The sequence below is a fragment of the Otolemur garnettii genome, unplaced genomic scaffold (genome assembly GCF_000181295.1).
Source record: "Otolemur garnettii isolate 467f Iridium unplaced genomic scaffold, OtoGar3 scaffold00260, whole genome shotgun sequence".
In the NCBI taxonomy this organism is placed as follows: domain Eukaryota; kingdom Metazoa; phylum Chordata; class Mammalia; order Primates; family Galagidae; genus Otolemur; species Otolemur garnettii.
The window spans coordinates 939,659-953,840 of NW_003852655.1; the positions used below are offsets into that span (position 1 = coordinate 939,659).

Consider the following 14,182-nt stretch of genomic DNA (forward strand, 5'->3'; position numbering starts at 1 on the left):
TGAGATAGGGTCTTGCTTTGTCACCTGGGCTAGAGTGCAGTGATGTCACCACAGCTCACTATACTTTCAAACTCCTGGGCTTAGGTGATCCTCTTGCCTCAGCCTCCTGAGTACCCAGGTAATTTTTCTATTTTTAGTGGAGACTGAGTCTCACTCTTGCTCAGGTTGGTCCCAAACTCCTGAGCTCAAGTGATTCTCCCATCTCAGCCTCCCAGAGTGCTGGGATTACAGGCGTGAGCCACCGCACCTGGCCTTTAAAGATATCGCCTCACTGTCTTCTCACTTGCATCTTTCCCAACAGGAAATGTGTTATTGTCACTTTTGTTCCTCTGTATGTACTGCACCCTACCCCTGTTTTTAAGATTTTTATTTATTGCTGGTTTTGAGCAATTTGATTATGGCGTGTCTTTACATCTCTTGTGCTGTGTGTACATTGAGCTTCTTCAATCTGTGTATTTTATACCTTTTATCAAATTTGGAAAAATTGTGGCCAGTTGCTTCAAATAATTTTTTTGTTGCCCCTTTTCTGTCTTCACCTTCATGGACTATACATACATGTGTATTAGGTCTATTGAACTGACAGTTCACTGATAAACATTTTACTTTTTTGCATTCTTTTTTCTCTGTGTTCTCTTGGTTGTTTTTTGTTGTTGTCTTCAGAATTCACTTACTTCTTTTGCCATTTCTAAGCTGCCATCAGTCCAATACCATGCTTTCCTTCATCTCATGTAACTCTCATATCTAGGGATTTGTTTGGGGCCTTGTTCCTGTCTCCCATGCCCCTACTAACTTTTGCACTTTGGGCTCCAGTTGTGGTAACTGATTAACATCCTTGTCTGCTGGTTATACTGTCGGGGTCAGTTTGGGATCAGTTTCAAGGGGCTGATTTTCCTCCTCAGTTGTTGTGCTGTCCTTGAGGCCCTGGCACTCTTGGGATGGGTGCTAGACTTCACATATTTTACCTTGCTGGGTGCTGGGTGCTTTAGCATTCCTAGGTCATCTGATGTTCATTCTGGGTGCAGTTACGTTACTTGGAAAGTCCCAACTGCTCCCTTTTCTGGAGAACCTCGTCCTGTTGGTGGACAATGTCCAAAGACCATGGTTGGGTACCACCATCATTCACTAGGTTCTGCTGCTGTTTTCACAAATATCTACGGGTTCCCCCCATGCCTGCCTACTGCAAGGGGTGTAGTAAGGGTCAGCCTAGGGCAGGTGAGCAAAGACAGGGCCCCACAATGAAGCTACCCTCCAGGTTGGCCCTGGGGGAGGGGCACAGGTAATGTAGTTGGCCCTTGGCTGGACTTGTGGGTTCTGGGGTCATGATGGTCAGTAGTGTGCTAGGTCAACTGTCCCCAGTGCTCCTGGGCTCCTCCTGCTCTGAGGGCTCATAAGGCTCAAGACTCCCCCAACTTGGTTGCCCTCCATTGGGGCCTTCATGGTGGGACATCACAGAGGCCCGTGCTCCAAGGTGAGAGTAGGGGGTCCTACTGGGAGTCTTTCTCCACCTCCATGCCCACACTCCTCTGTGTCCACATGGCAGGCCTTTGGGCCCAGCACAGGCCCAGGCTACCTGCTGCTCTTTTGGCCCCTGGCACTAAATATCATTGAACTAGGCATGACTCTACCAAGGCAGTGGGGTGAGGGCACTGACTGAGGAGGGCCTGGGTGTGGCCTGGGCGGCAGACAGACCAGGGGCACCCAAAGCCTCAGTGGCCATCTGCCTGCTGTTTTCCAGAAGATTGGTGGGAAGTCATCCACAGGGCGGTATGGCCATGCTTGAGATGTGTGTGGCTAGATGGGTGAGGGCTCCGCCCAGGCCCCGGCTCCGCCCAGGCCCCAGCTCCTCCAGGTTCCCTGCTCATGGCGGGGCTGCTGAGATGTATGCTACAATGGGGTGTGGATCAGTCACTGGGGCTCCCATGTTCCCGCAGTCCAGAACAAGGTGTAGCACATGGCCATCCTGGCCATCCCAACCTGTCTGTCCTGCCCAAATTGCTCTATGCTCAGAATTCTGATTGTAAAAGTATACACATGAGAGTGTGTTTGTGTGTGTGTGTCTGTGTGTGCATCTGCGTGCACACACATGCAGAGTCTGCCCTCTGGCTTCACATGTGTTGGAGTCTAGGTCCACCCCAACCAGGGAGGAAAGTGCTACCTCCAAGTTCTCACCCCAGCTGAGCAGTCTCCCTCCTAACCCACCCTCCTTGCCCACCCACTGTGCCTCTAATGCCCCTGGGCCCGAGTGGCCCAGATGAGGGGTGTGGGTCCATCGTGGACTAGCCGCACACAAGGGGAGCAGATGCATGGGTAGATCTGGGTCCTATAGGACCCTAGGGTGCCTGTTCTCAAGTCCTAGCCATATGGCTGGTAGCTCCCACCTGCCTCACCTCAGCTAAGGCAACAGCATAGATGCTGCTCAGCAGAGCCATATCTCATGAGTCCATCTTGACTCATTCCCATGTGCGTACTAGCAGCAGCTGAGCTGGGCAGACTGCTGACGTGGCACAGCTGTGGCTCCTGCCTCAAGGGCACATGGCAGAGAAAGCATCTCTACTTTAGTCCTGGCTGGTGGGCCCTGAAGTGAGGAGGACTGAAGGGGCAGGGCGGGGCAGAACCCATGCCATGAGTGGACCACAATCCTGCCTCTACCTGCGTGTCTGAGGTAGGAGAGGGTACTGCCAGCCAGGGCCAGAGCTGGCAAGCCCTTAAGTCACCCTTCCTTGCCTGCCGCTGTTCTTCTGGCCCTGTGTGGTGGACCTGCCACCTTTGTGGGCCCAGCCACCCTTGCTTGCCCTGTGGACCTTACCCTTAGCCCCTGCTGTTCATCTAGACCTCCATGGCCACACCCCAACCAAGTGGCATCTATTCTGGACAGGATTCAGCCCAAGGGCTCACCACCCACAAGGTACCCAGGATTGGCCAGGCTACCTATTTTGGGGTATCCTCTTTGATTCTTCCCACCCAGCCCCAAAGCTGGGGTTAATGGTTTTCTCTCAGAAGGTCCATCTGTCCTCATGCCTGTGCCCATTCCTTCGGAGCTCTGGTTGCTGAAGAGGTGTCACTGTCAGCTCAGACACCTCTCCTCACCTTCTGCTCTTGCTTTCTGCTCTTGGCATCAGATTTTTCTATCCAAAAATCTCACTTATTTCAGCCACCCCTACAGCCCAGGGAGAGCAGCCAGACAGCCCCATCCCCACGCATACCCGACACTTTGCACACATAGCCAACTGACATTGCTTTCAGCCAGCTCCTCTCCCTGTAGGACACCCTCAGCCCACACTGGTCAGCTATGTCCTCCTCAGACTGGATGGCCCCTGCCCCTTTGTCCTGTCTGTCCCCTCCTGCACTGTGTGCCAGGAGGGACAAATCTAGCATGTATAGCCCTCATCAGCATTGTGGCATGACTCAGAACTGGGTGTTTTCCTGTCTGTCCTGGTGGTAGTTTACTGTGAAAACCTTTAAATGCAAAGGTTGATGAGATAGTGTGCAAACTCTCCCATTGGACTCTGCCCCTGGACCCAGTCACCCTCCTGAACCTCAGCTCCCACATCTCAGCCTCACGCTGACCATGTTCTCTCAACACTGCAGCACAATGTGACAGCTGGTGCCCTCCATACCAGTGTCCCCTCAGTGTCTCCAACATGTGACTTTGGGACCCCTAGGCTCAGCATGCACCTGTGGGACCCCAGTCTTCCTATCTCTGTGGGAGGGGGCAGCAAGCTTTGGGGGTTTCAGTAAGAACATTGCTGTCAGGTCAACCTCTGGCTTCAAGAGGTGTTTTTTTTTTTTTTTTTTTTTTGAGACAGCGCCTCAAGTTGTCCCCCTGGGCAGAGTGCCATGGCATTATAGCTCACAGCAACCTCCCACTCCTGGGCTCAAGCGAGTCTCCTGCCTCCGCCTCCCAAGTAGCTGGGACCACAGGCGCCTGCCACAACGCCCGGCTATTTTTTTTTTTTGGTTGCAGCCGTCGTCGTTTGGCAGGTCCGGGCTGGGGATTTGAACCTGCCACCTTAGGTGTACGTGGCTGGCGCCTTAGCCGGTTGAGCTATAGGCGCCAAGCCCAAGAGGTGTTTTAAACCTAAGAACCCTCTGGCATCTGGCCTGGGGTTTCACTGTCTACAGGGTGGGCTTGGAATGTTGTCCTGTAGTCATCTGTATTCCCCAGGCCTAGGAGTGGGAGGAGGATATCTCACCACACCCCCCAGCAGCCCTGCCCCTGGGTAGAGCTGCAAGCCTCTCCCTTACACCAGTAGCTTTGCCCTCTTGGGCCCCAGCCTGAGGTTGCTCCAGAGCTCTGTGGGGAGGACCTAAGGGGTCCCAGGAAGGAAAGGCTCTCCCTCATGCTCCTGAATCTAGAATCAGGTCCTGGGCTCTGGCAAGGACAACAGCAGCTGCACAGCCCTCCCTGCTGCCAGATTCTCTTAAGCAGCTCAGGAGCAGAGCGCCAGTTCAGTGCCACTGGGCCACAGTGGGCGCCACTAACCTGAGTTATCGACATACCAGCTGGTCTGTTTACCCTTACCAAGTGGCTTTACTGGGTGGGGCAGCAACTTTTCAGTGGCAGCCAAGCAGGGTGGTGGGTTGGAGGCACCAAGCACACAGCAGAGCTGCCTGACACCCTCCCAAGACCACACCTCTCCTCTGTCCCCGCCAGCCCTGGCCTACTGTTCACTGCTAGGTCGGATGAGACGTGTATATGGGCTGGGGAGCTGTCCTGGCAGGGTGCCACCAGCCCCTGGGGTTTCCATTATCTTTGCCTGAAGCCTGATTTGATCCAGGCTATCCTCCCAGCTTGTAGAGCAGCTTGACTCAGGGTTTACCAGGGCACCCTGGGGTCACAGGTCAGGGCCTTTCCCACATTGGACAGCATCTCTCCCCCCCAAAGTAGATCCCCCTCGTAGAAGTGGGTGCAGAAGAAGATGTTACCAAGGGGATGAGCAAGCAGTACTTTCTACCATAGGCCCAGCTGCAGTGAGCAGTCCCCCCTGGCCAGGGATGGCAGCAAAGGGAAGGACTGCCTCAGGGGGCAGGGAGGACACTGAGGGCACATTGTTCAGAGTCCAGGTCCCAGCTCTTCCTGGCTATCTGCCTTGAGTACCATAGCCAGTGCCTCACTTCCCATGCAGGGCCCAGCCAGGTGGAGGCTCAGTGAGCCCCAGGGACACTGAGGGCTCCCCACAGCTCCTTCAGAATGATGTTGCTCTCTTGGTAAAAGAGGATGGGCAGCTTCTCCCGGGAGTACCTGATGCCCTGCTGTAGTCTCTGACAAAGACCTAGCAAGGGCAGTGGAGAGGCTCCACCACCATCTGCTCGGCTGTAGAGCCTGGGCCTGTGGGGAGGTGCAGTCAGCCAGCTCCTCAGGCCAACGGCAAGTTATGTTCAGACTCTGCCAGCCAGGCTAGCCGTATGCACCTGCCCCACCTTGGTGGGGGCCTGGTCTGCAGAGCCTGAATGTTGTGACCATGGTAGGAGCTCCTGAGGGCAGGGCCTGGTCATCCCTCCGTTTTCAGAGGAGAGGCCCAAGTCTGGCCCACACAGTGGCCAGTTCCTTCCCCCAGGATGCATCCCACCATGAACAGCTCAGGGTCCATGTGGCTGCCACAAGGCACATCTGCCCACTACCTGGTGGATCGGCCTGCAGAGAGCAAAGTCAGCAGGCAGGGGTAGGCGAGCACCTTCTTCTTGTATCTATGGGCCCCACCACTCCATAGACGCCCCACCCTGCAGGCCGCCTCTTCCTCCCCTGTCCCAGGGGAACATGCTGGGGACCCCACTGAGAGCCAGCCCAGGGCACGCCATGGTACTTCTGCTGGAATAAGGGTGAGGTGGACAGCTCCCCAGACAGTTTGTACCACTGGCTTGGCAGTATCCCTGAGGGACATGTGATGGTTTGGCTAGTGGTCTGTAGTGGACAAGTCTCATGAACTGGCACCCCAAGACATTAGTGTTCAGTGACCAGGGCCTCATGCAGTCAGGATAGTAGGGTCTCTGCCAAGGCCCCCACCAGGCTGGGAGGTGTCTTGTGCAGCCAGAGGTGGTTGGCACAAGTGAGGCTGGACCATTCCTGCCCTCTGTCCACCTTCTGGGCCTTTGGCATGTTTCCCCAGCTAGGGTCAAGGTCCCATGCTGGCCTGAAAGTTATCAACAGGGCTGGGTTGGGGGCTTGAGGTTGCCCTGGGCAAGGGTCAGTGGGCCCGGCCTGGCATGGAACACAGGGCTAGGCAGCAGCCAATCTCTTTTTGCACAAGGTCCAAAAAAAGGAAAATGTGGGCTCTACTTTCCCCTAGAAATCACATCATCTCCAAGAGTAGTGATCCTGCATGGCAGCAGGGTCAGTTTCTCCTATCTGCATTTGGGATGGGGAGGAGAATTCCAGAAACTGCCTATCAGGTGTCTTGCTCACCCAGATCAGTGTGACCAGGGAATGCCTTCTGCGCCAGGTTTGTCCTTTAAGATGATGTGCCACATGGCACCCCACATAGCATCTCTTGGGGTTGGCTTCCTTAAGCCAATATTTTCCTACCACTGGCTGCACAGAGCCAGCTTCACCCTGACGGGTCATGAGGCCTCTCAGACAGGAGTTGTGATGTGATTACATGATCAGATAGCAAAACCGTGATGACTGGTGCCCGTGGGCTCAGGATGGGGTGTGGCTGTGCCCAGTGCTCAGTGGTGCTTTAATTAAGGAGGGTCCAAACTTACCACCTAGGGGATCTGAAGAGCCACTGGGGTTTGAGAGTCACAGAAAGCAGTGGTGTGGGCATTGGCATCCGATATTATCATGTTGTAGACAGGGAGGGGCAAAGGAGGCCTCCAGGTGAGGGTGCTGGGCAGTCAGACGTGCCAGAAAGGGAAGGGGCAGGGGCAGTCTCAGCAGAACCCCCAACTCTGGGACTGTCAGGGGCTCACATCCCCTGAGCCTTCTGTAGACCACTGAACCCCTCCTGCTTCTGGAGAGCCATTGTCACTGCTCTGCTGAGGCAGACAGCCATCCTTGTCCCCAGCCGTCCATCCTCTGTCCTCCCTCTACAGTTCTGCAGATACCAGACCTGTGGTCTGAGACACAGGCCAGAAAGGACCCTCCTGAAGAAGCCCTCACATAGCTCTGGCTATGGGCAGGGGCCAGGGTCCAGTGACAAATTCTACGTCCATAATCAGGACGCATTTGTGAATTTGGGCAACATATCAAACCTGTGTTTTGTGGGTCAGCTCTCTGCACAGCCTCTGCCCACCACTGCCTGTCCTCCCAGCTCAGCCTCACCCTGGCCTGGCACATGGCAGCCCAAGCCTTGCTTTGGCCACTGGCTGGGTGGAACCAGGCTAGATGTGAGTTCTTTCCTCTCATGGAACTTTCTGGGTCAGTCAGGACTTCCTGCCAGCTGCACCCACCTTGGCTAGCACCTTAGTTTGGAACAGAGCTGAGGTGGAGAGCGCTCTCCCTAAGAACTGTGGGCACCACCAGGCACAGCTACAGACTGATGAGCTCCTACGTCAGTACCTCAACTGCACCCTCTGGACTCTCTCCACGTCCCTGGCCCTGGTCTTTCTGTCCTTTCCCTGGTGTAGGTCCCTGCTGTGGGAGGCTGTTTCTGTCCTGATTTCAGAATCAGCATCTCCTCATTTGGCTTAAAGGGTGCCCCTTTTGGCTTTGTTTGAGGGGGTGAGCTCTCTTCTATCCTTACACGGTCTCTGGGGTGTGTTTTCTGCTATTAATGATTGAGGTCTGTCTTGTGTTATAGGCTATTCTCTGACCCCCCCCCACTCCAGTCTTTCCATGGAGATACACTCTGTGACCTGTGTGGTGGGTCTGCAGTGCAGGCAGCCTGCTTGTGAGGCCCTGAGCACGGCACATGTCGGAAGCTGTCATGTGGGGTTGGGGCACAGTAAGTGCCTCTTTCCTTAGATCCACTTACGTAGCCTCCCAAGGTGCTGGCTTCTAGACCTATCACAGTGCAATCACGTGATGGCCATGTCCACTGAGCACCCTGCCTTGCTAGGAAATGCTGCACATCTTGGAGGCAGTTGGGGGAAGATACAGTCCCAGGGTGCAGCTTCCTGGGGGGACTTTTCCATCATCCCAAAAAGAAGTCCTGGCCGGGCAAAGTGGCTCACGCCTACAATCCCTGCACTCTGGGAGGCTGAGGCAGGTGGATTGCTTGAGTCCAAGAGCCTGAAGTTGCTGTGAGCAATAGCACCAACGCACTCTACCCAGAGTGACAGTGAGACACTGTCTCCAAAAGAAAAGAGCCCTGTAAGAGTTGTGCGACAGCCCCTGCTAGCCTTCAAGCCCTTTCTGTGTCTGCGGGTTTGTTCTGAACATTTCATGTAAACAGTCGTATAGCATGTGGCTGAGGCCTTTACTTGTAATTTTTTTTTTTTTTTGAGATAGTCTCACTTTGTCACCCCCAGTAGAGTGTCATGTCATCATACCTCACAGCAACCTCTAACTCCTGTGCTCAAGCAATTCTTTTGCCTCAGCCTCCCAAGTAGCTGGGATTACAGGTGCCCACCACAATGCTTGGCTATTTTTAGTGTCTTGCTGTAGTTCAGACTAGTCTTGAACTCATGAGCTCAGGTGACCCGTCCATCTTGGCCTCCCAGAGTGCTGGGATCACAGGTGCTTTTACTTGTAATTTAGGGAAATGCTCGGACTTTATGTCTTAGATGTTCCCCTGTCCACAGAGTCTCCCTTCCTTGAAGCCAGCACCTTGGGAGGCTGCTTAAGTGGATCTAAGGAGAGAGGCACTTACTGTGCCCCAACCCCACATGACAGCTCCCTCCTTTGCCTTCTGCCCTCCATTTGTCCCTTCCATCCTCCTGGGCAGGCCCCTGGCACCCCACTCCCTACAAAGGCATGTGTGTCCCTTGCTAATCATACTGGGAGCCTGGCCCACCCACTGGGCTTGTCCTGAAAGCTGGCCTCTCATGTGTGTCCTAGAGGAATCCAGTCTGGGTGGCCACCCCATCCCCATAGGTGCAGCCCCTCTGGGGGACTGTGACCCAGACCTGGAGAGGAGCTCCAGCAGCCACACCTGTCACTATGGCCCAGGCCTCACACCACGGCCTGCCAGCTGCATCTCCCTCCCTGGACAGTGACTCTCAGCCCCTCCTTAGGCTCCTGGGAGCTGGGCTCAACCCCTGCTGAACACCTGGTTCTCACCCCTTTGTGCCCAGGGCCTGTGCTCAGGAGAGGCTAGGGGTCCTTGTGGGTACTCTGGTCCTGGCTCCCCCCAGCATGGCACCTGCCTCACTCCCACACATCTAGGCCTTTGCCTTCTGTGGTAGAGGGACCCACTGTGCTGGGGCCCCTAGTTGAGGCCCCAGCCTTACTCCAGTGAGCAGCAGATTTTGGGAAGCAACCACAGGGCCCCCAGGAGGAGGAGTATGTGGCACAGTCACAACTCCTCATAGGCCCAAGGGCTATCCCTGTCCCTGCATCTGCCCATGTCCACACATCTCAAATTCTTCTGCAGAGAGACCTCAGCAGACATAGGGCTAAAAGCTACAAATTACAACAGCATCTGGAGTGGCCTTTTAATTAAAGATAATCCAGTAATTTTAGATGATCTAAGCTGTCTGTAGGGTGGTGGCTGGACCTGTAGTGGGTGCAGCTGACTTGGGGTTTGGGGTCAGGAGGCAGGGCCAGGGCAGCTGTCATGAGTATAGAGGAAGTAGCCCCCTGGTCCTGCGTTCACTCTGTCCCAGGGCACAGTCCCACACTGGGCCCTGCACTTGGCAGGCCCACCAGGGTCCATGAGTGTAGATCAGCATTGCGGGCCATGGTTTGCATATAGCCATATAGGGGCTTGGGCTAGCTTTGGGAGGGCAGTGCCAGTCACGTCCTGGGGGACCAGTGATGCCTTCCCAGGCCTGGGGTGTCTAGAAGAAGCTTGGCTTGGGTTGGCCAGGTTGCCACTACCTGGGCTATTCAGCTGGTGATGTTTGTTCCCTGCCATGCTCGCCCTGGGTGTCCTATTGGGGTCTGGGAGGGCCTGATGCCTGTGGAGCAGCCCCCTCCCCATACCCCACAAAGCCAGCAGTGCTCCAGGGTTGAGTGTACTCTTGAGCACTGCTAGACAAGGTGATGGTAGCTCCCACTCACAGCTCTGAAATGACAGCTGCTCTAGGCTGGAGGAGGCCCCAGGTGTCGGTGGGCCTCTGTCTTGTTCTGGGAGCCTGAGATGTTCCACACCTCAAGGTCAGGGGCCCAGGGAGGGCTGCATTGTCTAGCCTAATTTCCCTTAGGCCCTGCAGCTGCCCACTGCCCATCCTCCCTCCTTAGAAGCCCAGGCTGCAGGCCTGCTGTACTGCCCCCTTCAGGCTGTGGCTACATGCACCCTGCAGGCACTGTCCGGCATGGCAGGTACTGATTGTATCCACTCATAAGCTGCCTGCTAGGGAGGTACCTCCACCTGCAGACTCCTGTCTATAGCGATAAGAAGCTTCCAGAATCATCTCCTGCTGGTGGCTGTGGTCCATAGGGTCCTGGGAATGGGAGATGGTGACACGCACTTGGGGTACCCCGCAAGCTCTGATAAGCCAAGTCCTGGCCCCAGCACTTGGGGACTGCACCTGTGCTCTGTGCAGGTGGAGGGGTGGTTCTTGCACTTCCCCCCACCTCGTGCTCAGGAAGGACCAGCTACAGCCCTGGGAATGGTGGCCTTTTTTTTTTTTTTTTAAACTGTTTTTGGCTGGAGCCGGGTTTGAACCTACCACCTCCTATATGGGGCTGGCGCCCTACTCCTTTGACCACAGGCACCGGCCAATGGTGGCCATTTTTGACAGATCAAACCCAGCCCCTGGCTGGGCCCAGAAGGAGACACTGCCCCTCAGCCCAGGACCTGCAGCCAGGCCAGCAGCCTGAGGTCTGTCTTGCTGTCCTTGTACCCAAGCTCTGGGCAGAGTGTGGAACCTATGTCCAGCAGCTTAAAAGGGTGAGCACCCCCCCTCCAGGGCCAGTGTCATTCTGCAGAACAGTACAAATGAGTCTCTTAGAGAAAGGTGTTTTCTGGGGTGTCCTTGAATACAGAGTTCACATGTGCAGGAGGGGCTTTGGCCAATACCCCGCCCTCCCCTCGCTCCATGACACAGAGCACGGAGTGTCACTGGCATCCGTAGACCACTGGGGACAACAATTCTGGAGACCTGATGCCCCCATACAGCCTCCAGAGGGGCTGAAGGACAGCGGGCTCCTATACCCACATGCTTTCTCCAGGTACATCCAGACCCTGAAGGACCACAGGCCACGGATTGTGTGGGACAGCCAGGCCTCGGAGCACTTCTTTGAGTATAAGAAGTGAGTGTTGGGGTGTAGCTGGCCCACCCGGCCTGCAGGGAGGTGGCCCTAGGGTGGTGTGGGGCACAGACCTCTTGACATTGACCAGGATAGGGAAGGGCTGGGGTACCCAGAGACAATAGATGGCCCCATTTGTCTTTCAGGAGCCGCGGCGGGAGGCATGTGGTTTTCTACCCATCTCTGAAGGTATGTGCTTTGCTGCCCACTATGCTTCACAGGGTGTAGTGGTGTGACCAGATTTGGTGACACAGCAGCCTCCTACCTCACAGTGACCTTCTTTCTCCCTTTGTGGGAGGCAGTGGCAGTCGGCCAAGTCTGGTCTGCCGCTCTTGGAGTCCAGGCCATACTGCCCCTGTGGCCTGCGGGATAGTTCCCAGGTGTGTTGGGGGTGAGGCCCACACCTCTGTCCACCCACAGTCTCTGCAGGTGCGACTGGAGCTGGCCAGGGAGCTGGGCGTCGGGGTCTCCATCTGGGAGCTGGGCCAGGGCCTGGACTACTTCTACGACCTGCTCTAGACCATGCAGCACAACCTCCAGGCGGACACAACTTCTAACCCTTGGAGTGACTGCCCAATGTGAAATATAGGCCTGTCACTGAGACGCGTCTTCTGCGGTCCTCAGTGAGGTCCTGTGCCACCTGATGGCCCCCCCTCACACAGGGGTGTTGCCCTGTGCACTGTTTGGGGAAGAGTCTTGGCTGAGCAGGCACCCGGTCAGCTGGGTGGGCAGGACCACAGCCCACATCCCAGAGCAGCTTGGCTCAGGCCTCTCCCAGCTAGGGTGGATGTGGGTTTGGAAGCTCCAGAACAATCCTAGACCCACCCACACCTGGACTCCAGGGCCTGGTGATGGCAGAGCTGAGGGCCTGCCCCACCCACTGTGTTACATCTGGCCTACCATGGGCACATGTATGCACAGGAGACTGATGCCTGTAGCAGTCATGCCAATGTCCACACCAAGCCCATGGTGGAGGGGCCTGGACACTGGGGCTCAAAAGAGCTGGCCCCACCCCCTTCAAACTCTGGCCCTAGACCCCAGCTTAGCTCTGCCACCTCAGATGGCATGACCCCCCCATGCTGGCCCGGCCACACGTGGAACATAGTGAGGGACCTATGGGCTGGCTTGGACAGACTGCATGCCCTCTACAGCTGATGGCTGGCTGGCTCCACCTACCCCGCAGTGCAACAGGCCCAGGTCTGGCCTAGACGTCAGGGAGGTGTCTGGGGATTTTTGAGGCAAGAGATCCCTTGCTCCTCCCAGGCAGTCAGTGCCAGTGGATGTTCTTACTCCACTGGCCCCATACAAGCGAATCCTCAAATCACTGGTCAAGGGCCTGGGAACCACCCCACGCAAGCCAGCCAGACTTGAACAGGATCGCCCTGAGCTTTGTAGCTTCCGTGAAGCCCTTGGGGCTGAGGGTCTTGGGGCATGGGGATCTTGTATCCCCCAATTATGGGTTTGGGACTGGAGGAGGGTCTTAAGGGGCAGATGTATATTCCTGGGTTCATGAATAAACCCCTTGTCAGGATTGCTCAGCCAGGGGAGCTGCTCCTAGTATAGCTGGGAGGTCTACCCTGGCACCAGGTGGGCCACAGCACAAACCAGCCTCAGAACACAGACTAGCTGCATTCTGCCCAGCTCCAGCTAGGGGGCAGCCCTGGACCACCCAGTTCCAGGGCGGCCTGCAGGCCAGGTGTTCAAGATGGTGAGGCAGGGAGCCGTGGGACAGACAGACTCAGCCAACCACCCCATCCCAACATCAGAGGGGTCTCAGGCACTGCCCTGCCTCTGCTGATTCTGGAAAATGGGTATCCCTCCAGATCTGGGGAGCTGGCCTAAACAGGACAGCAGGGCAGGAGGCTGTCTCACACCACCCAGCTCATTAGAAACCACGTGCTCAGGTGCCATGGGCACATATGTGGTACTTAGAGGGGTGAGGCTGAGGCCAGGGTACCAGCAGCTCTATGGGGCCATAGAGGGGCTCCTTGGGCTGAGCTCTCCAAAGCACACTGACCCACACTGGCTGGCCAGTCAGTCTGGCTAGAAGCCAGAACCTCTCAGCCCCCTCCCTAGCTTCAAAGACCCAGGCAAGTAGGGAGGGCAGGGGTCTGGGAGCCCTGCACTCACCACCCACACATGGGCTTACAGCAGTGCTGGCCACAAGTCCAGGGTCAGTGAGCTAAATTGGGTGCTCCATCAGAGACCCCAGAGCACAGGCGGATACATGTCCCAGGCAGGGATCCTGGGTAGAGCCTACTGTGGGGCATAAGAGACTCCAGGTGGGAGTGCCCAGTCTACCAGTGTTGTCCCTCTGACTACTGAGGGTGTTATGGAGGTGGACAGTGGGGTCGTACACCTCAGATGGGCTGGAATCAGTTCAGATCATGACAGGAATTGAGCTCAGAACTGAGAGCCAGGACATGGGGGTCTGGTAAAGAAGTGGGAGGGATGGGCTTGGTGCCTGTGGCTCAAGTGGCTAAGGTGCCAGCCAAATACACCTAAGGTGGTGGGTTCCAATCCAGCCCAGGCCCGCCAAAACAACAATGATGGCTGCAACCAAAAACATAGCCGGGCGTTGTGGCGGGCACCTGTGGTCCCAGCTACTTGGGAGGCTGAGGCAGGAGACTCGCTTGAGCCCAGGAGTTGTTGGAGGTTGCTGTGAGCTGTGATGCCACGGCACTCTCTCTACCCAGGGGGACAGCTTGAGGCTCTGTTTAAAAAAAAAAAAAAAAAAAAGTGGAATGGATGGCCCCAGCTCTGGGCCAGGCACTTGGGCAATCTGCTCATGTCCCCTCAGCCAAGTCGGTGCTTAGTGCAGCGGGGTGGACGTGCCACACAAGCCAGTGACACTGGAGGTGGTAGGAGTGAGCTGGAAATGGAGATTGT

At 56.0% G+C, this 14,182-nt stretch overlaps 1 protein-coding gene across 3 annotated transcripts in view; it reads left to right on the forward strand.

The window, feature by feature from the left end:
• CHID1 (chitinase domain containing 1) overlaps window positions 1–11,896 on the forward strand; it is a 39,530-nt gene extending 27,634 nt beyond the window's left edge. For all 3 annotated transcript variants that reach the window (XM_012813333.2, XM_023508590.1, XM_023508591.1), the window contains 3 exons: window positions 11,216–11,296; window positions 11,440–11,482; window positions 11,714–11,896. In XM_012813333.2, coding sequence (XP_012668787.1) covers window positions 11,216–11,296; window positions 11,440–11,482; window positions 11,714–11,812 — 223 coding nt within the window. In that variant the 3' untranslated portion in view covers window positions 11,813–11,896. The remainder of the gene's footprint in view (window positions 1–11,215; window positions 11,297–11,439; window positions 11,483–11,713) is intronic.
• Window positions 11,897–14,182: the final 2,286 nt, after the last annotated feature.